The sequence below is a fragment of the Pleurodeles waltl genome, chromosome 5, assembly GCF_031143425.1.
Source record: "Pleurodeles waltl isolate 20211129_DDA chromosome 5, aPleWal1.hap1.20221129, whole genome shotgun sequence".
Classification (NCBI taxonomy): domain Eukaryota; kingdom Metazoa; phylum Chordata; class Amphibia; order Caudata; family Salamandridae; genus Pleurodeles; species Pleurodeles waltl.
The window spans coordinates 794,126,017-794,145,385 of NC_090444.1; the positions used below are offsets into that span (position 1 = coordinate 794,126,017).

At 40.7% G+C, this 19,369-nt stretch overlaps 1 protein-coding gene across 3 annotated transcripts in view; it reads left to right on the forward strand.

The window, feature by feature from the left end:
- The window catches only part of TRMT11 (tRNA methyltransferase 11 homolog), a 255,548-nt gene that overhangs the window by 17,432 nt on the left and 218,747 nt on the right, over window positions 1-19,369 (forward strand). For all 3 annotated transcript variants that reach the window (XM_069234817.1, XM_069234818.1, XM_069234819.1), the window contains exon 3: window positions 9,282-9,355. In XM_069234817.1, the coding sequence (XP_069090918.1) occupies window positions 9,282-9,355 (74 nt within the window). The remainder of the gene's footprint in view (window positions 1-9,281; window positions 9,356-19,369) is intronic.

The window sequence follows — 19,369 nt, forward strand, 5'->3', positions numbered from 1 at the left end:
CCTTAAAGGAAAACGAGCTGCAAATAGAAAAAATACCGAAACCTTTTTGTTTTGGTTTTTTTCAGAGTAGGCAGTGGTCCACAGGACCACTGCCTGCTCTGAAAAAATAATTTTGTGAGCATTCACAAAGGGGAAGGGGTCCCATGGGGACCCCTTCCCGTTTGCGAATGAGTTACCATCCACTTGAAGTGGATGGTAACTGCGAGTTGATTTGCGACCGATTTCTCGGTCACAAATCAACTCTACATCGCGGTGCGAATCGTAAATAGGAAGGGAACACCCCTTCCTATTTGCGAGTCGGAAACACATTTTGCGAGTCGGTACCGACTCGCAAAATGTGTTTCTGCATCGCGTAAGGGCTTTTGCGCCTCGCAAATGGCACTTTTCGCCGTTTGCGAGGCGCAAAACCCTTCCTACATCTGGCCCTAAGTGTCAACATTAATCTTTTATTGCATTCTGCGGCCTCGGGCCCCATAATTGTAATGCCAAAAGCAAAGATACAAACTTCAAACTGAAATCATGATTTGATAAGATAATTTAAGTTTTGCGTTTAAGCGCTAATCTTCCTAGTAAAGCAAGGGGAGGATTTCTAGAATCCAATGCCAAGGAGACATTTTTAAAGCATTTAATGAAAAATATAGCCTCTCACTAATGCGTGTGCAAAAGTAGCATTGTTTTTATTAACTGAGTCGACATCAAACAAGCTACCTTTCACCAGGGATGTCTATTTAAATTAGAGATGTAAACTTATTTATATTCCTAAACTGCCTTACAGTTAGAAGTCTATAATTACACTGGATTTCGAAGCAGACAAAGGTGCTCAAATGCAGGTTGTATAAGTGTGGGAATAGAAGTATGTTTCCCCTGTATGTCTGTCTATGCTAGCTCTCTGCTAACTATAGACATGCAAGGAAAGAAATATGACATATGAGAACACACTTTCATATACCATCGCAGAGAGTTTTTTTTTCTTAAAATGATAATAACTCCTTTACTGAGCCTCATCATCTGTTGGAGCCTTCCCCCAAACTCAGGTTGATATAGTAGGGGAGAGGCTCTGTTGTTATGACCGCAGCTGAGGATCAGGTGTGAATGGGTGTTCTTCCCGGTTCAGCATAACAAAGGACGACAGCTTGACCTTTCCAGTTCCATCTCGGCCTATTTCACACCCTGGCACCAGGGTATGTGAGGCTGCAAGCTACTCAGGGCTAACCCCTGCAGGACCGGGATATAGTTGTGGGGGGGGAGATGGAAGTGGGCTTATGTGTAAGGCTGATCTTTGCAACCTCTAAATGAAGGCACAGTTAGTACACAAGAAATGGCTTTTAGTGAACCTCAGTAGCATAACTGTAAGTACATTATTCAAGCGTAAAGGGAGAAATAAACATTTTCAGCAAAGTATGTCTTTAACGTCCTTCTACTGTTGGAAGAAAATCAGCGTAATTGAGAGACAGATGTTCAACAAGTGGATGACAAGCGCACCATTTATAGCGCCACATGAAGACTATTTTCAGTTTGATGACAAAATACATTTCTCAATCTAGACCGATTTCCACAATCTGTGATGTTGCCAACTACTAGTTATAAATGCGGAATTCTCTTAAAAATGTGAAGTGTTTATAGGTCTAGTATGTCAATTGAGAATGTGATAAACCTAAGCAGGTTGTGCATTGAGACGCATAGCATAATTCATATTTTACACAAAAACAAGTTATATATATATGTAATTCTATGTGTCTGTAAAATACTACTGACTTTTGCACCTGGACCCCTGGGTTTATAATCTTTAAATGTCGCTTCTGCACTAGATATAACATTTTGCAGTCAGAGCAGGCCGCTTTATGTCCCCTTTTATTTGTGCTGCTACTTTCCAATTTCCTGTGACATTCCAGTTTTTCTAATGCAGTCACTACTGGTCTTGCACACATATTTTAATTTGAGGCGCTCTGCTACAGTAGAAGTGTACTCTGCACAGCCTTCCACTGTTCCTGGACATTGCATGCCCGCCCTTAATTGAACATTAAAAAAATATCTGGCAAAAGAACTTGATTTTTCGGATGGATAGCATTCAGCCACAGAAGACAGAAACAGAGGGACCGTGGATAGAGGAAATCACAGACATGAGATTGGGGAAGGCTGACATAGGAAGACATGCAAACAGACAAATGTGGGAAGCTGCAGACGTACATCAATACACGCAGACACGAAAGTAGACAGGAAGATTGTGAAAAATGATAAGAGAAATCATAAATCAGATAGGTGCAGAAAGTCACACTAACTTAGAGAGACATGAAGAGCAAGTCACAGACTCGTGCACACCAGGGGGTATTGAGACAGCAGTGACATGTAAAAATACACATGGAGAAAAAGAACAATATGAGCCACAAAATTAGAAAGGCATGAATATGGGAGGCATTTGCTTTACAAATAGCATCCAACATGACATAACTTACAATTAATACTAACTTTTCTTAATTAGTATCTGGGTAATTAAAAGCACAGAAGTGTTGGTATGGTCCATGGAAGTATCAACATCTTACAGTGAATAGGTTTTAGAAGTTTTCCCATTAAAAATATTTCAATCCAGCAATAAAGTCTTGGTAATGTGCAGTACAGAATCAGCAGACCCACTAAAAATGTTTAAGCTGTGCCATTACAGGTATTGCAGCTCTTGCTAGTAGTACTGGTATTGTCCATAAAAAGTACACTAGCACTAGTGAGACATGTTGGCACTACCAAATAAACGTAAGGAAGGCTCAACCTTACTGAAAACGTTTTGTACTGAATATGAAATTGTAACTGACTTGCTGACAAATTATTGCATACAGGCTCAGAATTTATTTTTTCATCCTTCTTAACCAGTTATGCTAAATTTCCAACACTTTATCTACAGTATACTTTGTAATGGTTCCTTCATAATTTCTAAATCTTAAATGGAATTGGTTTTAATATTTCTCTTACAATGATTTTACATTAAAGTATGCTCAGTTACGAGAGTTTAATAAAATGCATATAGTATCTACAAAGGCCAGACCAAGCACATTGTTTCAGTATAGCTTCAGAATTATCCACAAATGTTTGTGGACAATTGAATTAGTAAATTTAACTTTACAATTATGTCCTATCATAAATATTATAAGTTGTGTTATGAATGGAATTCTGCAAGTTTATCATATTTTGTATGATCCTTTATAAGGAGGAGGTTTTAGTCACAGAATGCCTGTTGCACACTTGGGGCCTCATTTACAATATATTGGCACTGGGCAGCGCTTCTTGCTGCACTGCCTTGCATCAAAAGAAAAGGGCAGGAATGCACCATGTCTATGAGATATGGCATATTCCTGCCCTGTTCCACTACGCTGGTGCACAATTAGCTGCATTGGGCTGGAATTGGAATACGTTGGAATTCTATCCTACATCTTACCCCACGGCACAGAATATCAGTAACAGATCTCCGGCAAGGAGCCCCCTTTGTGGGGTGCCCATCGAACATTGCAGCGCCATTCTGACGAGGAGCAAGCTCTATGATGAAGCATGACGTCCAATAGGATGTGTGAGGGCATTTGCTTCTTGATAGAGAAGTGCCTGGTGGATTTTCTTTCCTTTCTGGAACAGTGTATTCTTGTGTGTCAGTATAATTATTTGGGAGGCTGTACACTGGACCATCAATCTCCCTGTCCCTCTAAATATTGTATACCATAATTCTAGTTGTCATTCCTTCATTCCTGGCCTTGATATGTCACACCTAAACATACAGCCCGTATTTTGGTTTGGTATGAGGACGCTGAACTCTGTCCGACTTATAAACCTTAATAATGGGTAGGGTTAAATACTTCTTAATGCATTACTTGTAAAATCTGCTATAACCTAAAGTACCCTCATTTGCATTGATTCACTAGGGGGATTTTTTTACTTTGAATTGTAGGCATGCATATTGTACTCTACTATTGAGGGCACTTTCCTGAATGAGAGTTATTCATTACACTACCTCCTTCATTATATCACAAATGGATTAGGTGAACTGACTTTCAGTTACAGCACTCCTAACAATAATTTAAAGTGCAACAGCAAGGCAACTCCTAGGCATAAACCTATTGGACCACACCCTCCTTCTTTAAAAGCCCTTCACTTGCTTCCCATCACAAAACGATCTATTTTTAAGATACTCTGCATTGCCCGTAAGGCCATAAATGGAAATGGTTTAGAAAAGCTCAAGGGATATTCTGAAAGTTCAGGACACTATAATCGAGACTTGTGCTAGAACTACCTGTACTACTAAATAAATATATGTATATATAGATAGTACCTCTTTCTCTGTGCAAGCTGCAAATTCTGGAACTCTCTGCTGGCAAGGATAAAGCCACCTGGTGTTTGGGAGGAAGATAAAAACCTGGATTTTCCCTAGCTGATTCCACAAAACTTTTAAGCCTTTTCAGGTTTCTCACCTCTAAAGTATTTTAAATGCTATTGACCGATGTTGGCAGTGGATCCCCACTGCGGTGCTTGTAGTGACCATGGGGATTGCATGATGGTGCTTCTTCCTCTGTATGTGCTTTCAATGTTTTTGGGAGAGGGAAACAAAATGTATGGTGTAGATCTCACTCTAGAGAACGGCCTACAGAACATAATCACACAACTTATTTGAAACAATTTGTCAGAGACACAACAAAAATAACATTATGGCACATCATAGATCGTTTCAACATTATGGTTTGAATTGAAAGCAGCTTAACGAGCATACATATTCCTCTCCTGAGATGGTGCCAGTATCAGAGCCCATGTTAAAGTTAGCTTTCCCAAATGCTAGTATGTCTGCTAATCAGTATTTCTTATTTAAACATGCCTTTTTGAAGATCTTTGGTAAAGGCCCTTATGGTTCTCCAGTTCCTCTGACTTCAAAGTTGTTACCCGTACTGTCTGTCAGCACCAATCTTGACATCAGTGTTAATGGTTGTAAAGCCAGGCTCAGCAGCAAAATAATTCTGAGGCTTTCCTAACTAAGGATAAGACTCTGGGCCAGATTTACAAACATCTAGAGCTGCATTTGCATCATAAAAGTGGTGCAAACAACTGCAAAAGGTTTTTCTTTGTCATTTATTTTCTAGTGCAAAACTTGTTTTGCTCTGTAAAGTTGCATAAAAGTAACCCAAAGCTGCGTGAACTACTGCTTTGCGTTACTCAGCATCAAGGGGTTGGTACATGGGAGTTCCTATGCAACTACCCATTTTTTTTTCATGCGAAACCCTATCTATTAACAATAGTAGACAGGGTTTTGTGTCAAACATTAACTCCACTTTAAAGCAGGTGATAAAAAGAGAAATGTTTCTCCTTTCCTTTCATACTTTGCACGTGTGCTGTATTACACAGAGTAAGAAAAAGTTTAAAGCTATTCTAAGCATAGTATTTTGTACTGGAAGGGAATCCTTGCAGTACAAAATCTATACTAGAGTCACGCACACACCTTTGCACTGTGGCGCTCAGCAGCATATTTTACGCCGACACTAGAAAGTGGGGAGGAGAGTGCCTTATCTCTGTAGAAATGGTGCTCTCTGCTGCTCCCTCACTGTCAAGCAATGAAGTGCAACATGTTTGGCAGCTGCACTGTGTTGGGTGACACTTTTGCAATCACAAATCTGAAAAATCTCTTGTTTGGATATTGCACTGGAAATAGATTTTCCTGTTCCATAGTGCCCGGTTGCTGTAGAGCAGGTACATTTTGCTTTTGTTGTGAAGAGTTAGCTACATATCTGATTTACGTTTCCTACTATGGAATCAAAATCATCTCCTTTTCATGGAAATATTAGAAGCTAAACAACAAACAAGGTGTATTTTCCCATTTATTGGAGCCATGTTGCACAGACGTGATATATTTCTTAACCGAAAGCAGCAGTTTCAAGAATGGTGGTTAAGAAGCATTGGCCTGCTCTGCCTGATCCAGCACATTCAATCCTAGAGAGTTTGTTTATTCATACTTTTGCTTCTAAAATTAGGTCTGGAATGGTTCACACTGTATAAACTAATATAGAATCTGAAAGGTTGGATTCTAGGGGTAGCAAGTGTTTTGACTCTGGTTCTGATGCTTTCAAATTAACCAATGTATATTATTTGCTGTTGAGATACAGTCATGCGCTTTAAGTGTAAGCTGCCCTTGAGCTACCTAGACTTCAACAAATGATGAGAAACTTGTTTCATGGCCATGATGGCAGTTCCCGTGAATGCAAAAGATGTCCATTGGGGTATCAGACATCTGTGACTATGGCAGGCGGATTACCCTCACCATGGCAGGAGTAAAGTTCTCTGCTGATGGTGCTAACACCATCTGCCAACATTTAAATCAGCCCCTGAGTATGAAAAAATGTGGAAAATGGACAATATAAAAAAGGAACATAGTAGTTGAAACATAAATGTGCATCATGCTATGTTTTAAAGCTTGAAACAGAAAAAATTAAGTACTGATTAAACCACTTAAAATTAAAAAAAAATGCAATGTGTATCTGTGGCAACCTGTATAGGGCGAAAATACAAAGTAAAGCTACTCTGCAGTTGGTTATTCTACGAAAACAGCTTTCATAGACTCTTCCTTTCTTACAGACGATCATCGAATCGCGCGTTGTTCTCTGCGTCGGGCCGGGCAGAGCTGTGGCGGCTCAGGGCAGTGTCTGAATCTTCTGCAGCCGCCGGCTCTGGAGTTGAGGATCGCCCGCCGCGGCCCAGCATTTATTATTGGAGTGTGGCCGATGCTGGCGAGGAATGGGTTGCCCAGTGCCGGAGGCACCAATGTGTGCTGGGCAGCTGAAGAGCCTCTTATGGAACAGCTAGAAAACTTCCAAGACCCAACAAGGCTAAACTACAGAGGCGCTGGTTGGCAGCTTGTGTAGGAAGACCGGTGTGGGAGGAACAGAGCTTACTCCGAGGATAGCGGGGGGTTGTAATCACCGGACCGAGGCAGACCTGTGGGAGGGAGAGAGAGCAAAGCAGAGTGTGTGGGAAGAGACATGCAGTCACACTAACTTAAAAAAGAAACTTAATGAAAGTCAGAAACCTTGTTTTACAACATATATATATATTTATATATAGCTATATATCTATCTGACGTGCTGGTGACAACATCCTTTGGGGGCCCTGAACTTTGGCCCCCAGGTACCCTTGCGACGGGACCTGCACTCATAAGCACCTCTCATTCACGCAGCGGGGGACACGCTGGTTATAACATTCCTTGAGGGCCCTGAACTTCGACCTGGGGTGGGACTACGTCCCCCAGGTACCCTTGTGACAGAACCTCATATGCACCCTCTTATTCACGTAGCACGGGACGGGCCCGTCTTCGCCCATTATTGCCTGACAGAGGCTGGGCTGGGTGTTGTTATTATCTAAGAAGTAAGTTATAAACTCATTACTTTTAAGACTGATTTAACTTGGTTATTCACTCTTGTTGCTTATTATCATGCCATTTTGAGATGGGGAAACGAAAGGCTGTGGATACTCCTATACATGCCAGTGGTCCAAATAAATCTAGTAAATGGCTTAAAAATATAACAAGTCTTATAGCCAATCAAGGAAGTAATTCCTTGGAAGAAATAGACATTCTAATAGAAGAAGTGAAGGCTATTTTTAGAGATAATTTTAACTCATTGCCTTTAGAACAGGGTCCCCCCATTACAAAAATACCAGACATATTTAAGGAAAAAACACAGCAGCCTAATTCCTCAAAGGAGATTAAATTAAAAAGGACTACTGAAACATCTGGGTTGGAACTAGCCCGAATACCCTGTAGTGGGTTGGCCATAGCATTGAGTATCACAGGTGGTCCTCCCGTAGGGGATGAGGCTCCATGTCCTCCCTGAGCCCTGACGTTTTGGTAATACCTATGATCCCATGCTCAAATCGGTACGGGCCCTTGGGAAATGATGAAGGACTTTGCAATGCTACTACATACAAACGTATTGGGACATGTATGGATGGTGGTGTCGATATCAATCCACCCTCGGGTTCGGATAGACCACTGAGACTGCACGACAACCTAGACTTGGCTTCTTTCCATCCTAAATTAGATGAAGTGAAGAATTTGGTGCTGTTATTGATTAAACAATTGACGAGGGATTCCAGGTTGCCATGTGGTTGTAGCTGCTTTCGACCAAGATTGGACGTAGCCTACTCTGTTATGAGGGGCACATCCACTATCGCAGATGTATCTGATCCTCGGTTTCAAGCAGATAACCAATATCTACAACCTGGTTCTCCTCCTGAGGCCATTCAGCATAGGTGCGTGACCGATGTTAACGATCAGAGTTTTGCCAGGCCTGACAGATCTGGTAAAATTACTTGAGACCCAGTGGTAGTCTCTGCTGCAGCTTCTTAAGTGGAGGTTTTCCAGTGCCAATGAGGGGGTACGTTTGAGCTTGTAGGTCAGATGCTGGTAGATTGTATCAAAGAAATGATTGGCCTCTAAACAGAAAACATCTCCTGTCCTCCCCCACCTCACCTGAATCACCCATAACTCAGCTGCTTCAAACTGGTGCAGGTGAGGGAGGAGGTATTGGCAGATGTGGTGCAGACTTTGAGTTTGAGGTGGGAAGAAGGGAGTTGAGGGAGTGAAAATAAGGCTGTAAAAAAAGTGATATAAAAAAAAGTAGAGCAGGATGAATTAGGACAAGAGAAGCAACTAATGAGATAGAAAGGAGGAGAAGGAACGTGGGTAGAGATGGGGGTGGAGGGACAAAGTAAAGGGGATACACAACACAGGGAAGAGAGAATGAAAACACATGCACTCCCATGGAGTACCTAAAGAAAACAACAAAATAGTTATGTCAGTGCATTTAGCACCAGCTGTGGAAAGCTATAACTCAATCAGTCAGAGACAGAAGCAAATGCTCTTGGGTGGGACAAAGACAAGAATAAGGAGGAAAGGCATCAAGTCAAGAGGAAACAACCAAGCTAGTCAACCAAGCCATCCAGTCATAAGCAAGGGTCCGACACAAGCCCACTCTCTGTATATTGGAACAATGCATAGGCCTAGTTCACAGCTAATGCTGCTTGTAACGGAGCTCTGGAAAGTAAGTATCCAATTGAGTAGATTAGTGAGATTGTTGTGAATTGATGATCTGTGATGTTTAAGGGTCAATTTTGTAGCTGTTGTCAAACAACACTGTAATTAAACTATATATTCACTAAAAGCAATATTGCTTTTCGAGGAACAGAAGCTTGTGATTTTTTATTCTTAATGCAGACTTTCAACTGGGAAGGAGAATATTATATCTTCTATTGTATTTTTTATTTTCCAGTCACCGTTCTGGATTCTCAACATTCCTTCAGAAGATGTGGCCAGAGGATTGATGAAGCGAACTGTTTGTGCAAAGTAAGAATGCAGACACCTGAGTATTTTGTAGAATTAATTGCAGTCTGAATATTCTGGGTTATATCACACTGTGATCTGGTGCTTGAATTGTTATTTTGTATTCCATACAGCAGATTAGTACCACCTAAAAATGTACTCTGGGTAGTAGAAAATGTGATGTGAGATAAAAATTATCCTTAACCATGAGCATTTTAAATATTAACTATAAAGATGTGTAGCTGAAATTGAGAATTCACCTTTAATTTATTAATTAGAATACACATAACACTGTTCAGAGTTGTTTCAGTGCTTTATTTCTTTAATACATTATATGGACATTTTCAGACAAATAAAACGAGTAACACATAAAACAATCTCCATTGACGCAGTCATGTCGACATTTAGGACACCCAATGACATTAGACATCCCACAAACCTCTGCAAGGGAAAGGGTTTCTCCTTATCATGTAATGATTACAAAATCGCTCCTTAAGTTATTGATTAAACCTAGATCTTGTTCACAGTACAAGACCGAGAACATAGGGTTGTTCCGCTTTTGTGTGGCGGTTGAGAAACCCAATGCATGGTCATCCGGGGCATCTGTAACTTGGTAGTGCATGCTTTTAAAAATAAAACTCAACAGAATTTCCTGTCTCTGTTTGTCACAAGGCAGGCCTATTTTCTATGGAGGTTTGTTGTGTGTGAACCTAATCCAGTCAATATATTCTCCAAAATCGTCATTGAATGCCCTTGTTCAAAACAGCTACCCAGCAGTCTCAGGGCTGTTCACTCGGTTGTACCCATGTGCAGAGATCATTCACTCAGTCTCTAATCTTACTAAACTAGGGGCCATATGTACGAAAGCTTTTTCCCATAGACACAGAATGGGTAAAATCCTTTAGTACATCTGGGCCTAGATTTCCAAGACAGTTCTCTGCTTCACAAGTGAAAAACTTAAGTCAATTATTCTGCACAGTTGTGGGGCACTTGTTGGGCAAGTCAACAGTCTCCGCAAAGTAACTATGGTCGGGACATTCTCATCCTGCACATTAGTGACACTTTTTCCATCATCACACATGACCAGAAAGGCAGGATGACTGGACATTCTCATACCGTATGGACGAAATCTGCACCCATCACACGAAACCTGTGGCAACACGGCAAGCAGCAGCCATTGTTTCTGGTCAGTCGATTCGTGGTCAGGTATCTGTGGTCTAAGTGATAACATTATATCAGTTTGGATCTTGCCTTATCACATGCATTAGTCAGGACCATCAGTATCTTATTCCATTCCTTGTAAGTCCATTTTCTCCCAACATCCCAAATCCTATGCACGTCATGAAATATAACTTTTCCACATTTCTAAACTTTCCCTGTTTAAGTGATTATTTGCCTTCCCACTGGTGCCCTCCTGGTTCAGCAGTGCTCCTGTGACTCCATACCCTCTATTATCCCGAGGCTCATGTCAAGCTGGCTGCACAACAAGAGTCTATACAACAGAAACTGTCCTGCTAGTATATTGATCACTGGTCTGATGTTATCATTGTAGATTAATTTGATTTCATTAAATGTATGCATAGTCCCCCAGTCATACAAGATGTCAACACATTGTTATCCCCTTTCAAGTCTACACAGCTGTGCTGTACTACCTACATACAATGGAGTAAACCCCAAATAAGGTTCCCTGGCTCATACACTGAGATTCCTGTGGTTTTTCTAAGGTGCTTTTTTGTTTTAGCAGTGGCGAGCAACTGGAATCAGACTGGGAAGGGAGCTGCTGGGTCTCATTCCACTTATAATAGATTCAGACAGAGGTACAGTACTTAAGTCTTATTCGAGAAATGAAAATTCAGGGGTACATAAGCCAACCATTCACCTATTAAGTTGTGCTGCCAGATCGTGTATCTCCGTGCCACCACACCGAGCACTCACTCTGTCAGGGGCAACTGGCATTTAGCCAAGGCTACTCTCCTTTGCTGCCATTATATAACAGGACTATGATGTCAGAGTTTAGATTGCTGAATAGTAATTGAATGGGTATCACTAGGATATTTTGGAAGTTGGCTTGGAAATGTTAACCTTGGTCAAAGCCACACTTCCCAACACAGACAGAATCACTGATCTGTGCAAGGCTCCCAATTGGTTAAATATACTGCCTGGGAAATGATCATCATCTACTTTATATAAATACTCCTAAATGTGTCAAGGTGGATGTAGTACTCTTCACCAGAGAAGCAGAGCACTCTCAAAGTCTTACATAATCCCTGTGCTTCAGGGAGGTCTAGATGATGAAAAATCACACGAATTTGCTTTAATATTACTGTATTGCTTTAGCAAGTGCCATTTTGTTTGCTCATGTTAACCATAGCTGTGTAGTCCATACTGTTTCTGACGTATTTAGCTGTACTCCCTTGCTTGACCACACTAAGCGAGGATTCTGAAGTAGCCAGCTCAGCATCTGGAAGTTGACATTATTTGTATCTGTTCTTAAGGCCTTCTACACCTTTCTCATGAGAACGCTGTACACCTGCCATGATATTAGATTTTGGGTTTCTGTCACATGTATTCTTTTGGTGCCTGTATGCAAAAGTTTGTAAAAACTCAAATGTGGAAGGGGTTTAGCAGCAGATGTACACTGTTATGAGGGGAACCCCCTGTCACTATGTGTTGTGGTATCACACACTCTTTCGATAATGCTTGTAGTTGACACGATGCCTGGATAGCATGCACTTGCTAGACAATATATAATCTGTTCTATGGGTGCAGGTCTATCAAATATATCTTTTAAGTTTAGAAGCAATATATTTTAACAGATTCGTTTTTTGGGGTGTTTTTAAGAATGGATTTGTTAGATGCAATTCAGGTGACAGCATTTAGTCGACTACATGGTTTTGATGATATGTAGCGTGCGCAAGTATGTGGTGTGTAGTGTCTAGTAGGAAGTGTTGGCTCTTTAGATATGCCTGAAATTGGAGTATGAGGTGTTGAGGTGACAACACTTAATCAGCTGTATGGGATGGTACAATATTTGTATATGAGAGCCAGGGTAGTTATCTAGCATGCACTCTAGGAAACGAGATTTTGTAGGCGATTATTGGTCACTGGAGCAAATGGGAATTTATGTCCTGATTTTCAAAATATAGTCTCAGACTATCTAAACCAGGCAATACGAAATACTAGGATTCATTGAGACCTCTTGCAGACATATTCTTTGAGGAATACTATTTTATACTCGAATTGCATTCTATAAGCCATAATGTCCAGATTCCAAAGTCAGCTTTGATTTTTTTTGTATTACATGAAAGAGATGCTTTACCAACCCTTTCTCATAAGGAAAGAGCAAACAGATTGTTTCTCATGTTTTTGTTCAATTTGGATTCTTTGTGGTGATTCGGAGAGCGCTTTACTCGGTGCAGACTTTCATTTTCACAGTTTAGTAGTGTGCTTTGGACAAGGTGAAGTGAGCCCCCAAAATCAATTCCTAGTAAAGTGGAGGGTATGTTGGCATGCTAGGTGTGTGGTAGGTTTTGGACCCGCATACAACTGGTTGGATGGAAGACTTTGAGTTCGGACTACAGATTGACTAGGAGAAAGTAACGTTTTTGGTGATGGAATTATGAAAAGCAAGTTCCTTACTACAGGATTTCGCCTGGGATTGATGGTAAGGGGGTTCATAGGTAGATGTGTTAATCCCCTTTCTAGGAAGTTGAGGTGATACTGTATGTGGGTTTCAAGTCGTGATATTTACTTGAGGCACATCTTCTCAGTGTGATTGGTGGAAATGAGATTCCCATTAGCTAATATAATAGAGAAACGCAATACAAACATTCAGCAGATTAATATCTGAGTGGTTATTTAACTCCATCGAGTAGACTGAACTACAGTTTATTAGTAACAAATGAGAGGCTCAAGCTAAGACAGAACATGTTGCTTAAAGAAAAGATAATAGAATATGGGACGTGACTACAGTCATTAAGATGTTTTAAATGTGAACATGTTGTTGGGGCTATAGATATGAACATACCTGTTTATTTAAAGAAGTGATGATGGCTTATTGTGAATCCCAGGAAGAAAATGTCTGCTTCTTTAGTATTTCTTCAATACTAGTTATATTGTGTAAGTGATGAGTAAACTGACGTGCCATGTGCTGAAATGGGGTCTTCACCGTGGGCACTGAAATCCTTTGTGTAAACCTATTCTGTGTGATATGTGGCAATTCGAGGAAGATCAAATCATCGAATTATTGTGAAAATAACTGGAGATTCAAGGTTGCCACAGTGGTTGGTAGGTATGGAGGAAACATTTGTGTTGTGTTTTTTAGGATCGAGCCTGCGTTGCATGTGCTTGCGCTTGCGTTTCGCTGCGAGATGCAGAAAAGGGTTTGGAGCCACGTCCATGTCACGTCAATGTCTTTCATTGGTTCGTGGGCTTGCCTGTTAAAATCTGCTTGCTTTCATTAGTGGAAGGCATGCATACGTCATGGCTTTTCCGGTAGTTCGCCATCCTCGAGCGCAGCGACCAAGTACTGAAAACATGTGAAGCTTGCTGTTTTCCGTCCGGTTTGTGGACTACTTTTTATCTTTTTTCGCAGCGCGATCTTGCTTGGCAGAAGTCGAACGCTTTCCATGACATCAACCCTGTTACATAGTTAATTGCACTTTTGCCGGGTACGTAGATAATTGCTCTTTTGCCTATAGGATTCACTATGAGTGAACTGTCTTTTTTTCCATTTAAATGTGGCAAGAAAAGTCCGGTTGGGAGTTTACATCTGCTAATAGCTCTAAATCGGAGAAATGCGAGACCCTTTGCATTGCAAATGCTTGTTATTTTTTTCTGTCCATTTGCACTTGATGCCTCATGGACAGATCTGGGGTTGTCATGAGGAAAGAGACGTTTTGAGCATCTTATGGAAGGTCTGGTGTCCCTCAGTATATCAACTATGTTTTGGGACATATCCTAGAGTTACAGAGGCCTGCACAATGAATGATTTACATTCAATCTGTGTCTTATTGATTCAAGGCATTGTTATTGAGAAGTTCAAGAGTGATCTTAGACGATTTTAGATATAATCCACAGCACTTAATGAGGCAAGGATGTACTGACATCGAATGTCATCCCACACACAATTTCATATACTATTTGTCTTTCCATCCTACCAATTGCACAGGCTCACGGGCCCTAAACCAGCAGCAATAGGCAATGCACAGGACCTCTTCATTTCATTCAACCAATACCGGTTCGTTCTACCCAGCTGTCACACAGCTTCTCAACCTGCCGGGGAGGCCCTTGTATTCCCTCACTCTGCAGCCGCATGTCAATCCATGCTTATACTACCTTCCTCTAGTGTTGGCAACATAGAACTGTCCCAGTTTTTAGCTACATCTCTTTTGGCTGCTAACCCCTGATTAACCAGGACCTTTTGATACCTAGTGAGGTCTGTGATGTCCCAGACCTCCAAGGGCACAGTGATTGATTTCATCTGTATGCTCAGTCCAAAGGTAGATCCAGGTTGTTTGTGCGCTTGTCCCTGAGTGCATTTGATCCTTGGACTATCACGTAGGCGTCAGAGAAAGATCCCCCACATCCCTGAAAACTAGTGTTGCCTGTGTCCCAGCCTAAATTGTGCCTAAGGAACCTAGCATAATGTGTTTGGTACCGAATTTAAAGTTGGATCGCTTAGAAGCTAGCCTTCACCTTATGAAACACAAAAGCCTCCTGCCATCTGCCATTGATAATCCTCCAGTGAGCCCATTTCTTGAGTCCCCTAGTGTTCATAGTCTTTTGAAGTCTCTGCATGTTGCGTTCATTAGTGTGACATACGGCTGAGATATTGTTCCCTTTGGCATCTCAGCATTCAGCAGTCTGTTTTATAAGGACAATGCTTCTATTATTTTTGCTTCAAACCTCTATCAATGCCTAAGAGCGTGTCTGTGTTGCAGGTATTAAAAGGCCTGGGATCCATTCATGTTAAATTCTGTCTAAAAGTGTGCAAATGAGAGCATACCTCCCCCCTCCAGACCTCATCCAGAGTGGAAATTCCACTAAATCCTCTTCCCAAATACAGACATTTTATTCAACCCCATAACCACATTTGCAGGTGATATGTTGCGGGGTAGAGCGCCACCGTACAGTGGGTGTTCCTCCCTGGGATCATATTGTTCCTGGCCATCTTACAAGCTTGCTCGTCCTGAGGGGCGAATGACGATCCATTAATGTTAATCAACTGGGCAAGTTGGTAACATTTGCTCACGTTAGACAGGGCAATCCCTCCATTTGGTTATGTCATCCAGTTTCTGGAAGAAGCCCTCCATAACGTTGCATGGTGAGTTCTATCATACAAAGACTGTCTTTGCTAATATAATAATTTTAATAAGGGCTGCTCGAACTAACATACAGAGAGAGGGAAATGTCCAGTGGTAAATATCAGACCCCTCTTTCAGTAGCAAAGGTTCAAGGTACTCATGATAAAACCTGTGCGGGCCGGTGGGTTGCACCTCCCTAATGGGAACAGTATGTACTTATCCCATTTTATCCTGAGTCCAGAGTGTTTGATGTATTTACAAAATATGAGCTTCAATCTAATTAGGAACTCACGTGCACCCACTGGGCACAGCAATATATCGTCCGTGTGAAGCAAAATTCAGTCCTCCGAGGAATTATTTGCACTAGTGGCTCGATCAGCAGTGTGACTAGCATAGGTGACTGGACACCACGGCTTTATGCATTCTCAACCGTTGCTACTGGCTTGATGTATGATAATTGGACCTGTGAAAAGAAAGAAAGGACAAAACCCATCTTGCGCAGAATACAAAACAAAGACGCACCATTCTATGGAATCAAATGCTTTGCATCAAGGTGCGCCAGGGCGATTGGTTCAGAAACTGGTCTTTGAGGCTAGTGTATTGTCATTGAGGCTGGTGTATTGTCATTGAGGCTGGTGTGTTGTGATTGAGCCTGGTGTATTGTAAAGTCTAGGTGGCTTAAGCGTAGTAGATTTAGATGGCATGGAACGGGATTGGTCCTTTATAGCAAATCCAGGGTTACTTATGTCATTCTATTGCCTTGAATCTTCGCTAGTACATTCACTGCACTGTTGATTATAGATACTGGGTGATACAATCTAAAACTCTTCTTTGGTATATTTCCTTGTGAATTAATAAAATAATAACAGTTTTTGCGTCCTCAAGGAGGATATGTATCCCTTTGGATGCTCTGAAAATGTTGGTCCCGTTTTTAGGGTCGAGCCTGCGTTGCATGCGCTCGCGCATGCGTATCGCAGCGAGGCGCTTTTGTATTTAGAAAAGAGCTCGGAGCCCTGTCCACTTCACGTCAGTGTTTTTTATTGGTTCGTGGGCTTGCCTAATAAAATCTGCTTGCTTTCATTAGTCGAAGGCAAGCATATGTCATGCCTTTTCCGGTGGCTAGCCCTCCTCCAGCGCAGCGGCCAAGTACAGAAAACATGCGAGGCCCGCTGTTTTCCATCGGGCGCGTGGACTTCTTTTTCTCTAATTTACGAGCGTGACCTCGCTAGGCAGAAGTCGAGCGCTTTACATAGTTAATTTCACTTTTTCGGGTTGTGTACACAAATGCACTTTTGCCCGAAAGGTGAAAAGTCGGGTTAGGAGTTTACAACGCGATCAGCTCTAACATGAGCAAACGCGAGACCCGTTGCATTGTAAATGCTTGTTTTAATGGCATCGGTGGTTCACGAATGACTATGCAGGCGGCAGTTACGACCAGAGTGAGCTGCTATCTGTATTTAGTGATACATATCTGTCTGTAAACCTTTGTATGTGTTAAAGACGGCTGATAAGATACGTTTGTTGGTTTGAACAGAGTATTTGCCCAGTCGTTTCTGGATAGTGTAATATAGGTCAAAATGAGATGCTTAATTGATGTTTAACCTACTGTTGGATTTAGTGATTCCTTTTATTGTCCCCAGTGTGTCTTGTATTGTGTGTTTATCCCTTACATTGTTCCTAGTGTTTTGCGTTGGAAACCGAAGCCTTGTTTATTTTTGTTAAGGTTCCACGGTAGGATCTATGTTGTTGGATTGGAACTGCGACCGTCTTGCTGTGAAGCCCAATAAACACCTCTTCTTGTTTCACTGCTTGTGACTACATTTGCTTCCACGTTTTGACGACAATCCTTCATGCCTCCAGCTTCTTCATTCTTCGACACTGCAGCACATCAGTTTGTGCACCATCCGCACCTGTTACTACAGCCTCATTCTTGGTATTCCTTTTGGATCTATCTATCTATCTATCTATCTATCTATCTATCTATCTATCTATCTATCTATCTATCTATCTATCTACAGTACTACAAAATAGCAGTTGTCTGTAAAAGACTCGCTTGATGATATAAACATTAAAGAAATTAAATTTGTTCACCTTTGAGCATCATTAATCGTATGTCTGCTGCCACCTAATGGACAAATAAAATAACAGAGAAAGGATTTTATTCTTCATTCTTTTCACCATATTCTGCCATTAGAACAACAAAGCTGTACAGTTGGGTTCCTTTTTTTTTTTTTTTTTTTTTTTTTACTTAACCTACAACTCTTACAGCCAGTTTCGAAAATTCTATAATAATAAACTGCTTTATTCTGTGCTTTCGTTCTGATTTGACGCTTCATCTTTTTCTAATTAATATGCAGTGTAATCCACCGCCCGCACTTTTTGGAGATTCCCGATCAACACTTAGATAAAACTTTTTGACAATTATTTAATTGCAATGGATGTTAAAAATTTAAGCGTGGAAAGGGAAAAAAATATCGTAATTGAACATGCTTGGGAAAGAAGCTAAAAAAATTGAGCATTTACCTCTTTGCCATCCTCCCTCTGGGTCATCAAGTGATTGCAATTAATATTTAGAAGCAATGGAGAGGCTGAAATTACAATTTAAGGGAGAACCACACATTGTAATGGAAAGACATAAATTACATAAATTCTATACACGTCATCAGTTATTTAATTACACAATTGATACTTATGTTGCAGCTTTATGGATTTTAGTTTCTCAGTGTGAATGTGATGGAACTCTTGGCCTATATGTCAGAGATCAAATGGTTGTACGGTGTTACAAGAAAAAAATATAAGTGTAACTTTTGAAATATCGCAATCCCTCCTTAAGAGAAAACATTGATATTGTGAAAAGTACTGAGGTTGCCATGTATTCTCTCAATGTAATGCCTGAAAACAAAAATACTAATAAAGATGTTTGCGTAATATCCCATCTGATAAAAATGGAGCTAAGTCAAAAAATAAACAAACCAAAGGTCTAAATGGATTGAATCAAAAACCTGCAAAAGCTCCTGATTCTCTTCGCAGATGTTACCAATGTGGACCATACACTAATTTGGCTAATCCTAAACTTTGCCCAGCTACAGTTAAGGAATGCCTGCAGTGCAAGAAGATTGGCCATTTTGCATCTGTTTGTAACAACGCTTTAAAAAAAAAAAACTTCCATTAAAGATGTTGATAATGAAGATAAAGAGATAGCTGTCAATGTGATACTCACCTTTTATGTTCAACAAGATTTGTTGGAGAAAGAGTCTCAGACAGGAGACTGGTTTCAAAATCACAGTACTTCAAACACATTCTGCTATTCAGAGCATTATATTCCTCCGCTATGTGAGATTTGTATGGATAAAGTGCCAAATACAGTTTTAAATGACTCTGGTTCTTCATACACTAGCATTTCTGATGAGTGTTGTGCCAAAAACTCGGTTAACGTATTTTTATTTGAACAAACTATTAAGATTTTTTTCATATTGCAAGAACAATATCGACTTGATAGGATTTTCTTTTTGACCTTCAGTATAAACAAAATTTGTGTTGGGTAAAATTTACGTTTCTCTTCAAAAACAACATTTATTAGGATGGACGCATTAGGGATACTTAGCTATGACTCTGAAACCTGGCACTGATACACCCATTTCGAGTTTGACCATATCCCATTCTGATGAGGTCATATTAAGTCAATTTACTGGTATTTTCACAAACAATTTGGAACGCAAAAGGGGTTTTCCAC